Source organism: Sinocyclocheilus rhinocerous, unplaced genomic scaffold (assembly GCF_001515625.1).
Source record: "Sinocyclocheilus rhinocerous isolate Xijiao unplaced genomic scaffold, SAMN03320098_v1.1 scaffold677, whole genome shotgun sequence".
Taxonomy (NCBI): domain Eukaryota; kingdom Metazoa; phylum Chordata; class Actinopteri; order Cypriniformes; family Cyprinidae; genus Sinocyclocheilus; species Sinocyclocheilus rhinocerous.
The window spans coordinates 145,317-159,324 of NW_015633185.1; the positions used below are offsets into that span (position 1 = coordinate 145,317).

Here is a 14,008-nt window from a genome sequence, read left to right on the forward strand (position 1 = left end):
GCTTTTTGATTATTACTATTTCTCTCTAAAGTCAATGTTGACTATAGCAGTCAGGTACTTGATGCAAGAACCTTCTGAGGATCCAATCGATCCTTATGTAGTACCTAGCTGAGACTCCAGAATAACAGCAGATGAGATTAACCAATGCAATTTCAAGATATCCAAGGCACTCTTTTTGTTTGTTTTACCAAATGATAGTACAAATTCAAATCTTAATGCTGTTTCCTTTTTAAGAAATTCAAAAGCTGTCATTACTTTTATTCTGTAATAGGGGCCAATTAGTATTTTAACCCTATATGGACAGAACATCTTTTTGAAAGATTAGTTTAAGTGCGATATATCCAGCCCGTCCAAAGAGGGTTAAGCGATAGCCTGTAGTCCTCCATGTTACAACACAAAACTGTACATGATATGTATTACAGAATGTATGCAGCATGGTTGTTTTTTCTTTTCTTTTTCTTTGATCTTAAAAGAGAAAAATAAAGAAAAAAACATTTATAAAATAATGAACGATAAAACAGCAACACATTTACTAAACAACTAACCAACCAGGGACAATTTATTTTTAAAAATTAGCCAAAATATATCATGCATGCTGTCAAATTTTCCAAAATGGTAAAGAAAAAAGAAAAAGTACACAACATGTAAATTATTGCACAAGAGAAAGGCTCCAAGTTTGCGTCAATGCAATAGTATTGCCCCGATACAGATCATGCATTCAACGGTAAATGAAAAGGGTGTGCTGGTGGTGCCAAGCACGTTGTCTTAGCCGCCACTGGACTAGCGAAACAGGGAAATCTACAAGGATGAGGGTGGGAGTGGGGTGTTATTCGCTGTTAACAGGCAAGTGAGCTACCACACTCCACCGCTACTCAGTTTTAATTTCGTTGTCCAATGCAAGGTCACTGTGCCATTTTTTCATGTGTTTCTCAAGGGTGCTGTACACACTAAAAGGCATATGACAGATTTCACATTTGTAAACGTCCTTGCCCACTTGCCCGTGCGTTTTCATGTGCCGTGTTAGCTTGCTGCTCTGAGCGCAGGCATAATTGCAGAGCGCACACTTATAAGGCCTCTCACCCGTGTGGCTGCGCCGGTGCACTGTCAGATTGCTGCAGTTTTTGAATATTTTGCCACAGTACTCGCAGGTGTCACTGCGTCGGCCATCTTTTGAGCTGGGCCGACCAGGACCCCCAAGGTGTGGCGTGCTGCCACCACTACCAGTTCCGCTGCGGCCCGAGACGCCATCCAGGTCCCCTGGTGGCGTAGAGAAGCGCAGGCTTCCATTCTCTGAGGAGTGCTCTGAAGACGAGGCGAAAGGCGATTGTCTGGAGTCCCCGAAATTCAGAAAGGGGTCCTTCAGCTGCCGAGAGGCAGCATAGCCAGCCAACCACTGGGAATAGACATTCTCAGTGTTGGGGATTGTAGAGGTGGACAGGTCAAAGTCCTTCTCCAGCTTGATTCGTTTGGAGAAAGGACTACGTGAGCTGGGACTGCCCAGTAGGAGCTTCTTGGACAAACCAACAGAGGCAGACTCACTGGGGGATGAGCCTCGACCATTGATAGCTGAGCCACAGCCCTCATCCACTCTGTCTGATTCCAGAGCCGAGTCCTCATCACACATGTCCCTATGTGCATCATTGTCAGAGTTTAGGGCTCCTCGCTTGTGTTGATGAAATGCCTCACTGTAGTGCTGCATGCTGGCTGCCAAGCCCATGCCCTGCATAACCTCAGGCAGTGAACGTGGGATCCCGTCCTCACCCCCACCCAGACGTCTGCCGTTGTTCTCGTGGTGCCGTGCAGCCTCGAGGTTGAGGCTGAAGTGGTAGTTGTTTCTACCTCCCTCTCTCTCCAGCTCCTCCTCCTCTCCTTCCTCCTCTTCCTCTTCCTCCTCTTCTTCTTCCTCCTGTTCCTCTTCCTCTTCTTCCTCTCCATGCTCTGGAATCAGACGGTTGTTTTCACTTTTGAATTTGGCTACCACGGACTTGAGGGCATTACTGGCACTACCCACTAAATCGCTGGTTCCAGGCTCAGGGGAGCTGGCTGTGGACAAGCCATCGTCGGACTTGACCGTCATGGGCGATGACTTGTTCATGTGTGTCTTCATGTGCCGCTTCAGCTTGCTGGCCTGCGTACAGGCATGGTCGCACTGGTGGCACTTGTAGGGTTTCTCACCCGTGTGACTGCGTCGATGCACAACTAAATTACTCTGGAACTTGAAGGTCTTCCCACAGAACTCACAAGACTTGCTCTTCATGGGCGTGTTGGACTGTTGCGTAAGAGGGGTCGGGGTGGACTGGGCGCCAGAGGGGGACTGCATGGAAGGTAGAGGAGGGGTGGAGAGAAAGGGTGGCTTGGTTCCTGACTGGAATGGTTGTAGTAGCCGTTGCATAGGGCTGGGCCTGTTGGGTGAGAGAGGAGGAGTTGACCCTGAGGTGTTACCAGCCAGCTCCCTCAATCTACGAGAGAAGTCCATAGCTGGGGGATCCATTGGTATGGGGTTGAGGCGCAGCACCCTGTCGAAGGCACTCGGGTGGTGGGTGGCCAAAGCCAGCTCCTCCGGGCTCAGGTGCTCCATGCGATGAGGGTCCAAGTGATGGCGGGGTGGAGGGCTAAAGAGAGGCGGCGTAGGGGGAAATCGACCCTCTCGGAGAGGGGGTCCATCGCGTCCAGAGTTGGGTATCCGCAGCAGGTTGAATGGGCTTCCCTCTGGGAGATGGATGCCATGCAGGGGGGGCTGAGAAGAGCAATCTGCACCCATTCCTGAAGGAGCTCCCACACGGGGCGTGAGCGGACTTCCGCACTCACTCTCAAGGTAGATGCGGAAGCCATGAGTGTTCTGGGCATGTTGCAGCAGAAACCAGGCACTGCTGAACGGCTGCTTACAGGTTGTGCAAGTGTAGATGCTGGGCTCATCTTTACCTGCAAAACACAAAAGAGAAGAGTTAATTCTCTAACTGTACCAAAGAGATTAACTGCAACTCATTTAAAGGAAGAGCAGAATAGAATAGAATAGAATAGATCTCTAGATCTGCTACATGTGTTTGTTTGTACTCATTCCCTTTCTCAGCTGCTCCCTAGTGTATTTCAGACCTACAAAAAAGCCTACAAATTGTGTCTTAATCATTTATGAACCTCCCTCATCTCCTGTCTAGACCCCAGGCCCGTGTAGCCCTCCATACTAACAGTCTCTCATCGGCTTTAGCCCCTCAGCAGGCTAAAGTAAGTATCACATAACAGTAAACACAGCTCTTATTATAAACATGCTCCCAAACAGCACTACAGGCCAGAACCCAGTGGAGCAGATCTTTTCACAACACAAGACCAGACAAAGCACTGGTAGTCCAGCAGAGAAAGACTGTGTTGGGGTTTAGCTCAGGTCTTTGCATGGGGTGATACACTCCTGCTTTCGGCTGTACACAGTTCAGCCGGTTCTTGTAACGGTTGTCAGCAGAGCTATAAAAGCAAACAATAGTGCTCTCTCAAGCTGAACACTTTCATCCATGTACAAAAACAGATGAACAGGAAGCATACAGTAAACAAAATCTGGAAGGACTACAGAAATATATCCTGTAAAGGGGCAACAGAGGAAACATGCACATTGTTAAGATGTGTTAAAGGTTACATTACACAAAATTCAGGTGTTTTAAGCCAGTGCAAAGCCATAGGAGAATAGGAACATTTGTTGCAAACACTTCACACATTGAAAAAATATTGTTTTGAAATTTTAATTCTATTTAATAAATTGTCTGCTCTTCAAATGCAAGCTCAAAAAGATCAGTTTAAGCAACAGTTGCTTAAAATGGAAATAAAGGATTCTACCAGTAGAATAGAAAAAAAGCAAAAAGAGAGACCATCTACTCCCTTACAAATGAAACAGTAAAGTGTGTAGACAATTGACCATATGCACAATTACTTCCTGGTTTTAGATAAGCCAACTCAGTCATTTCCAGTTAACTGTACTGTGCCTTAAGGGAGCGCCCTTTGCTCGGTTTCTCTACATAATCCATTCACAATTTGGAGAAAAGTTTTGTTTGTCTAAGAGAACCAAATGTCCACATATACCGTTTCAGGAATGACAAACACGAATGTTAAATTTACACGAGCGAATCCGTTAAATCATGCCGCGAGTCATTGCTATGATTGACAGTGGCAACGGAATGAATCATCTGACCAGCCGACGTCAAAATAGAGCTGAAACTTAAACGATGTAGTTAAATTATTAAATTTAAACATTTCAAAATATTGAATGCACTATTTAATTCTTATACTTATTTAATTTGTATTTAACTATGTAGGTATTTAAATAATTCAGCATTATAGGCTGTCTGGTCTTATTTATTAATTTTTTTAAATGACAAGTGACTTTGTGACTTCTTGCACTTTATATTCAGTGCGATAAAGTACTAAAATTTGTTGTAATATTTATTTTATTATAAATCAAAAAGCAAGACATGAAAAAAACATGGAGTTGAAATGGCAGCTGCAGCCAATGAGCCCAAGGGCAAAGTGATTAGGCTATATTTTGTTTCGTTTTTTATTAAGTTAATTTAGGAAAACGTTTGGAGCGTTTTTTGTTTCGTTAAATAAGTTTTTGTTTTTTAAAGTAACGACCAAGCGGCCAGCGGCAGACAGTGAGCTGATCATAGCCTGAGGTCATAGCCATAGCATGTTTGATCAGTTTCCCCTTCAGGAACTCGAGCTGCGTCGAGATCGCTTTGGGAACGCCCTTGCGTGACCGCGTTCTGAAGCACGTGTCAAATCCGTCCAATGGAGCAGCGAGACGTCACGAGCAGGGTGACGTAAGCACCAGAAAGCATAAAAGCGCATCCGGCCGGGCGCAACCCAGCTTCTGCTCTTTGAGAGTGGAAGCTGAAGCGCGCTTTGAAGGACATGAAGTCACCAGCGAGATCACTTGCATTTTTTTCAGTGGAAACAACTTTAAATAGCCTATGCGTCATTTTTGCTCATAAAGAGTAATACATGATTCGGAACTGCAAAGTGTCTACTTTTTTTGTGTGCACTCACAATATCAACAAAACGTTGTGCTTTTATACTGCCATTTCGGTCTTGAAAAGGAGCGCTTCACAAAAATGAACCAAAACTCAGCGAATACACGCCTCACAGACATGATAAATATATCTATAGAAAGCTTTAAATTACTACTTAACGAAACTTTTGCCGGTGCTTTGCGGCAAGCTTAAGCCTATTACATGCATTTGAACCCATTTGAACGCAGAACTCTTCAGCTGCGCTGACGGCACGCTCGCTGCTGCTGGTGCGGGACACTAAACACCGTCGAGCCGCTCTTGACAGTCGAGGTAGCACGGTCTCGTGTTGTTTCCACCAGCGCGGCAATTTTTTTCATCACTAATTGATGGATGTCTAAGATATTAAAATAAGGAGAAGCCTAAAACATGAATGAAAAGTGAACCTTTAATAAAGTTAATTTTACTGATGAGAAATAATAAAGGCTTTAAAATTTTATAATATTTTAAAAATGTATTCATGGCTATGAAGGTAAGATACTGATTATCGAGAATACCATTACGATGTCATTTAAGAGATTAGACTAACTGCCTAAACAGTTACGATAGTGTTTATTTGTCAGCATTTAAATGTAAAAATGAGCTTCACCGGAAGATTATGAGCTGGCTTATCTTTATCCGGAAGTTCTAAATAGCGCTCCGTGCATATGGTCAATTGTCACAGCAAAGGAACATTTAAAACAATAATTGACTTTCAATGGCACGTTGACAATGACCGGTGATTTTCCTCCCATTGCATTTGTAATCTCATTTAATGTTTCTGACTCCTCCATCACCTCATTTATGAGATTAAATAATAAAGGAGGCTGGAAACAAGAGCCTTTCATCATTAAACAGACTGTACTGAATGCAATGTTACCCATTTATGAATTTTTTTTGTCTCTGCATTTTGGAGGAACTGATACATTATATTCTTTAAAAATATATATATCTTTAAAAACTAGCAGATGCCAATTGTCTGATCCCTGTTAGCAAATTAACAGATGCTTTTACAACTTTTTCAACACTTGTACCACACATGTACATACCATATATTTAGTATTATAAAAATGGTTAAAAATATTAATAAAAAAGGGAAAAAACATCTTCATTACTACAAAACATATTGGAGGAAAAAACATACAGGTGCATTTCAATAAATTAGAATGTCGTGGAAAAGTTAATTTATTTCAGTAATTCAACTCAAATTGTGAAACTCGTGTATTAAATAAATTCAATGCACACAGACTGAAGTAGTTTAAGTCTTTGGTTCTTTTAATTGTGATGATTTTGGCTCACATTTAACACATAAATATGCCCAAGTCTAAATGTTTTATCTAGTTCAGATGGAAAGCTGTCAAAAGCTACAGAACCATTTTTGCTAATTGCACTGAATAAATTCCTAAATAAAAAAAAATGTTATAAAGTGCTGCAAATGGCATTTGCACCATAAACAGGTAAACAAGCAGCAGGTTCAGGTTGCCTATAGTTAAAAAACACACGATTAACTCATAAATGGCAATGAAATTGATATTTTCATGAGGTAATGAGTGGCAGTTTGAACTTTGAAAATTACCAGCGCTAAAAGTGATGTTACATGCAAGGTACAGATATTTACCTACGCTCCCAAAAACGCAAGGTCAAGCGGTCAGGAAAAGAGCCATCATCCACATAGGAACCACAACAACAAACAGCGAAAATGGACAGGGGAGATGGATTTAACTCCCCCCACAAGCCAGAGGTCTCTAAACTGCTATCATGTACTGTTTACAACCATCCCGAGAGAAAGAGGGTAGAAGGGAAAAAAACAAAAAATGGAGAGATGGCGGAAAGAAAGGCTGAAAGAGGTGCTGAACGGAGCCGAACAGGCAGTGTGCACTCTTTCATCTCGTTTGTTTTCCTCAGAGGGGCTTTCTCTGAAGTCTTCAATAGCCAGCAAAGCATGTAACAAGGCAAGGCCTTTCTGCTGCTCAGACGAGGAAAGGCAGGCCAGAGCCACTGTGGGTTTTCTCAGATAATCCTGTTAATGCACACAAATGGGGGTGGTTCTGGAAGGCTCTGTGGCAGGCAGACAGCCACCTCCGGACATCGCTGCACCCTTTTGTGCTGCCATCATTTTGTCTCTGCCTTGGCACTTCTTAAACATGGTAAACGAAAACACACACCCACTCTACATGAGAAATATGGGCAACAAATAAATGATAAGTGTTAAGGAATGATTGTTAGGAATAACATGAGTAAAGCTCAAAATAATATAAAACGTGGTGACGCATACCAGTGTTTCCCAAACTTTTGTTATAATTTTAAGCCCCATCAGTAACATCAAACCATAAATGTGTTCCATTTTACTCAACTTATACTGGATATCATTTAGCATTATCATCTTTTTTTTTAAGTGTACATATTTAAGGTCACTCACTGAGCAGCTTCCTAGCTTTTTAATAAAACAGCGGAACTTGTTTGTCTTTCACTGAGAACTGAAAGGGAATATATAAGAGGAACTTTTTCTGAGAAAGATTTATTTTAAATCAATCCAGATGAGATATATAGTATATTTATTATTTAAAGGTGAAAGACCAAAATCAAAATCTTTCCAAATAACCCGGAACCTGCACATACCCCTGGAATATATTAAAGACAAAGCCATTCAGACTTGACAGACAAATCTGACAGACATTTTAAAAAATAAATAAATAATAAAATAAAAAAATAACCCAAGGTCCCAGAACAAGAGAGCAATGGTGACGATATCACACGCCAGATTTCAGCTAGCTGACAGAGATGGGCAGTGAGGGAGGTGACGGTTGGTGTGAACAGAGAGAAAAATAACAGCACATTGCTGCTCTATGGCCCTGCCACCCACGAGCACCTCCTGACAATCTCACTCATGACCAACAGCTGAAAGCCCTGCACCAAATCAAGACTGCGCACTACTTTATATCAGGGGGGTTGATGCAAAGGCCAGCTAAATTATGGATCATTACAATCTGCAGAAATTACATTTAATTGCTGCCACCTGCAGAGGGTTTAACCTAGTATACATTTTTGTATTATCATGCAAAGGGTATTTTTCACTCCTGCCACACAGCTACAACTGTAATGGCTATCTGTTGTTGTCGAGGTTGAGGGAGAGTTTTAATTCGCCTCATGTCGTACACAAAACCCAATTTGCTTTCAATATAGGGTCTTCAGAAGGTTCAGTTCTTTAAATAGACTTTGAGGGCCTGCCGTCTCCTCACCAGCCACAGGGATCTCTGAAGGACAGGTTACCGCATCTCCACGTTTAACAAGAGCCCGCTTCATTTCATTACACATGGCAACACTCAGCGGAATATGTAATCATCTTTTTCACATGACATTTTGAATATCCAACTAGACAAATAATTGCGGCAATAATTGATAGCTTCACGCAGGTGGCGATATTATTGACTGGCGTGCCTCTCGCAAGCACCGGCATGTGCCATGCGGGCATCGTGCTTGGCACGCTCACAGCCAGGTTCTTCTTCTGACAAAACTGTCACAATCTGTTCCGATGACAGGAGTCGGCGAGCCACCGACAGGTGCTCCAATAATCTGCTATTAGACTCTGAAGATTTTACTGGGTGGAATTAAAAGCAGCAGCCTGCCAAAGAAATTAGCCTTCCCCTCCTTTTGGTCTAATTTTAATTTTCTCAAGAGAGTTGAAAGAATATTCTTTGTGTCATTGACTGTCTTTTTGAGAGGAGCAGTCGAGAGCTGAGCATTTGAGACGGATGGGCAGTAAAAGCAGATGAGGGACTCGTGGGTTCACAGCTGTTTAATGTGCGCAACTACGTGGCTCGAGTCTCTCGGCCACCGCTGAGTGCACAAGTTTGCTAAATGTAACGATAATCTGTGCCTTGACACTCAGAGTCAGAGTATTTAATAGAGAAATTCGGAAAGCGGCCTTGCTCTAATTTTCACAGATTCCTCAGTTAATTAGAAAGCTCTCCAATTTGCAGTGAAAGCGGGTCAGTCCGGACAAGCTGGCAAGCCGCGACGTTCGAGGCAGAGACTGCCGGTGACAGTTGTTGGACTGGTCTGCAGGAGCTGGCAGCAGCACGGCTACTTACAGACGGATGCGAGCGCTCAGTGCATTGCTGGCAGTTTTTACACAGGGAAATGTCAGAGCAATGTTACAGCACAGAGCCACGGGAAAACAAGAACACCCCCCACAGCTCCCCCCCAACCAACCTGCCAACCACATCCTCACAGGACCGACTAATCCAGCTAAATCACTACACACATACACACACGCATTAAACTTCAGTTAGATAAAGCCACACTGAATGATCTTGACAAAAAGTAAGGCTGTATTACAGAGCGGTGATGGCTTGGCAGAGAGTGACTGGTGCCCATGATGAAACCGGAGACATGGAGGAAGGAAATATGTTGTGAGCCCCCCCATCCACCCAATTCCCCGCTTGCTGAGTTCTGCATCTTGCACAGGAAAACTGTAGCACACCAAACAGATAGCTTTACAGTGCAAAAATAACCAAAAAGTGTGAAGTTATGACTCGTGCAAAATTCAGACAGCTCATCTGGGGCGCAAAACGTATAAAATCCACCTAGGGGACAGGTCAGCCTTATTTTATTGCAAAAGTGCACTCAAACACACACACACAACCTGTTTGTTGGTACGGGAAAGGCGTTGTGGTAGTTACACAAGTGCATTTACAAATGAAAAATTGTTTTGCCGTCATACCAATTTCATTAAAATACACTAAAATACAGCTAAGTGCATGAAACTAATGGATTTATCTTGACTGACACACATTGATGACTGACACGTATAGATGGAGAGCGTGTATATTTGGAGTAATGTCTAATGTTGGCTTTGTTAAGAGAGCGGGGTGCATTTCTATGTGTGCCGTCTGGATCGATGGCGCTGGCAGACTAAGATGAATGCCAGATTAAAACAGCTCGGGCAGCCCAATATCCCCGACATGCAGATTCATCCATTGTTCTTCCTCCCACCACTAAAAAATCCACCCCCCTCACTCACACACGCACACAAACGGCGTCCGCGGCAAACAAAAGCACCGGATACGAACGCACTTGCATACAGCGATTCAAAACCTCCTACAAGCAAAAGCGCAGGTCATTTGAACAGTTGCTGATATTTCGCGGGCTGTACTCTCAGCCTTCCATCTCGACAGCTTCACTGCTGTCACTAGCCGAGACTGCGGCTCCTTTTGTTTTGTCCTTGACGATTGTGTTAAGATTCAACAGCTCTCAGAGATAATGGTAATTGAAGTAATGCAACAATGCAGTAACGGGATTACTGAATGCAGGGGGAGAAAGGACAATGCCATCTAATATCATTTTTGAATTTTATCAGCGGCTTATGCTTTCAAGAGCCTCTGCATATATTTGTGTTTGAGGTGTCCCTTCACCTCTGCACCTGCTCAAGTCTCAAAGTTATGACATTACAATATAAGCATTACATTTTCATAAATTAAATTAAGAACAATGCATATGAATCCTGTTAACACTGACAAATAAAATGCATTTAATAAATCAATCAATGTCAAACTTTTTAATCTAGATTTTGGGTAAAAAAATTCTATAAACCGTTCATAGGTTTTGGGGTCAGTTTTTATAAAGGTGCTTACCAAGGCTGAATTTATTTAATCAAAAATAGAGTAAAATGGGTAATATTGTGAAATATTATTACAATTTAAAACAACTGTTTTCTATGTTAATATATTTTATTATTATGTCATTTATTCTTGTGATGGCAAAACTGAATTTTCAGCAGCCATTGCTCTAGTCTAGTCTTTAGTGTTTGTTAAAAAATAATAATAATTCCACTTTTGATTAGTAGTGTATATCAAGATTCTGTAGCTGGTCAGCATTAATTTAAAGTTATTTGCCATTTTTAATCACTTTTTGCTTTTGCTTATTCATGATGAATTGTTCTGCAGTGTGACAAATTAATTTTTACAAGTACAAATATTTCAAGTAAAATACATGCACTTTTTAAAAATTGTTGTACTAATCTAACTAGTCATACTAATTTTTCTCATTTACACACACACACTTATAAATAATAAACAATAGCAAAATGCTGTTTAAAATACTTTTACAAGGAGCATAGCATGAACATGCTGCAGGAGATGAGAACCTTATTTCATGTTGACTACACATATATTAAAAGTGAACATTGTTGTCTTTTGATTTGATTAGATATAGAATAAGAAGAAGAAAAATATTAGCTAATTCTGACCAGAGCAAGACATCTAATGGGCGTCTGTGTTTAACTCGTGTGTCAGTGCTTAGGTCATGTGTGTCTCTGGCTTGTATCAGTATTCCTCCAAGCAGTCTGGCTGGGTCGGCCCAGCACCGCTCTCACACACTCGGCTCTTTGTCCGGTTCCAGACTCTTTGTGGTGTGCCGAGTGACTGGCCACAAACAAAGGCCTGTTTGACCAACACTTGCTCACTGACAAAGCTGGACAGAGGAAGAACCATAAAAATCCCACAAAAGACTCCAAGACACTTCTCACACTGTGTGTCCTCCAAACCTAAACATTATGCATTTCTACCCGACTCGGCAAAAGAACGCACACTAATATCTAAACAACGAGATGTAATGCGCCCATTAACTGCACTTTCCAAAAATATGGAGAGAGGGAAAAAAGACTGACTTAAAAGAGATACTGTGATAACTAGAGCTGGTGCTCCTGGGCAGAAACATCTCAGTAATTAACCTGGACAGGCCGGCAAAAATCTGACTTTCACATTTATTAACCTTAGCCATCCCAAACCCTGATAAGAAGCCTTTTTTACTTTCACCTCAGCAAGAGGATGAGCAGCTGGGTCACATTTCAAGTCCCAAACAAAGAAACTTTCACTAATGACAGAAAATATTATGTATGCATGTGTGGAGTTAAGAAATAAACTTAATATATGTGACACTTGCAACTTTTATAAAGAAAAGGTGTAAAAGAGTGTATAGCAACAATTCATGATGGGTCAATCGCCCTGGGGAGAAAATATGGGTTAAAATGAAAAATCCTAATGGAATTCCCTCTCCACATTAAGCAAGTAATCCCAGCATCAACTCATTCCAACGAACACCATGTCTCCCATCTGCCTGCCTGCCGGACAGCAAGCGCAATTAAGAGCGGGAGAGATTTCCACACACCTGACTCCCCTCTCCTTATCATTATTACAGTGAGGAGAGACGTGTTCCCTCCAATCAGAAATACACACCGCTAAACAGGGCCTGCCCAGCTAATGATAACCACAGAGAGTGGCATACGTTTCCCTCTCAAGCCAGTCAAATCAAACCCGGCTGATCAGTAACGTGTACACGTATTCTGTTATTGCTGAATACGAGAAGTTGATTTCAGTATTTAAGAGCAACAATGAGGCTAATTTCACAATCCTCTTGGTGTGTCATTAGGTGCTGCTGTACAATCTGCCACACAAGAATGAAGACAAAACACAATTACCCCTGAGTGCTTTTAAAGAACTAGGATATAAAAGCGTTATTGTTTTGGCGACAAGGCCAATCAGGACTTTATATGTGCGTAAATTTATATTTGCGCATGTGAGACACACGTGAACATGTCGTAGTTGGTTTGACTTGTGTGCCAGAGAGTTCCAGAGTCCCTGCTGTGATCCACATTGTGCTTCTCTGCACCCTTTGGCACTGCTGGTGGGTCATCCACACATATTCACAATATAATATACATATATATGCATGTATACCCTCAAATAGCATTATATTTGTGCAATATTTATGTATAATTATGTTGCATCATATAACAAAATATCAAACCAAGTGGCATTTATTTTAATTCTAAAACATACATTAAAAAAAATCACAAAGCCGCTAAAGATACTGTTCAAAAGTTTGGGGTCAGTAAGATTTTTTTAAACAATTGTAATACAATTTTAAAAATTGTGATACTTTTATTCAGCAAGGATACGTAACGTATGTATGTAACATTAATCAAAAGTGAAGTACATCAAAATTAAAGAAATTTACAATGTTACAAAATAATTATACTTCAAATGAATGCTGTTCTTTTGAAAGTTCTATTCATAAAAGAATCCTTTAAAAATTATTCGGTAACACTTTATTTTGATAGTCCACTTTAGACATTCTACTACCTATAAACAACTTTGCAACTACATGTGAACTAGCAGTCATTATAGTATTAGTAGACTGTCTGCTTAATATCTATTAACACTTTATTTTGATGGTCGCTCAACAGACGTTCTACTGACTATAAGTAACTTTTCAAGTACGGCAACTTATTCTACTAACCCAAATCTAACAGTCTACAAATGCTCTAATGAGAGTTAGTTGTCATGTAATAGCGAAGTTACTTACAGTTAGTAGAATGTCTAAAGTGGACTATCGAAATAAAGTGTTACCAAATATTCCACAAAAATATTAACCAACTGTTTTCAACAATGATGATAATAAATGTTTTTTTTGCATCAAATCAGCAAATTAGACTGATTTACTGGAGTAATGGATGCGGAAAATTCCGCTTTGCCATCTCGGGAATTAATTAAATTTTAAAATATATTAAAATAGAAAACAGCTATGTTGAATTTTAATAATATTTCACAGTATTACTGTTTCTATTGTATTTTTGATCAAATAAATGGAGCCTTGGTTAGCATAAGAGACGACTTCTTTTAAAAACATTTAAAAATCTTACCGAGCCCAAACTATTGAACAGTAAAATTGTGTAGACACTTTCTATTGTTCTAAACAGGACACCTGTGTGAACAGTACACCCTTTACAAATCATTTAGAGACCATTTAAATAAAAATAACTGCAAACATGGCTTTATAAAGCGATGTTCTAAACACAGCTCTAGCATCATGTGTTTGCAGATATTGTTTGTTATAATACAATGATATTGGGTAACACTTTACTTGAAGGGGTGTGCATAAGACTGACATGACACCTTCATAATCATGACATGACACATGTC

The 14,008-nt window shown here is 40.9% G+C and overlaps 1 protein-coding gene across 1 annotated transcript in view; it reads right to left on the reverse strand.

Annotated features, from left to right (window-relative positions):
- Positions 1-336: 336 nt before the first annotated feature.
- The window catches only part of bcl11aa (BCL11 transcription factor A a), a 61,960-nt gene continuing 48,288 nt past the window's right edge, over positions 337-14,008 (reverse strand). The window contains exon 3 of the mRNA XM_016556719.1: positions 337-2,922. Within this exon, the coding sequence (XP_016412205.1) occupies positions 869-2,922 (2,054 nt within the window). The 3' untranslated portion in view covers positions 337-868. The remainder of the gene's footprint in view (positions 2,923-14,008) is intronic.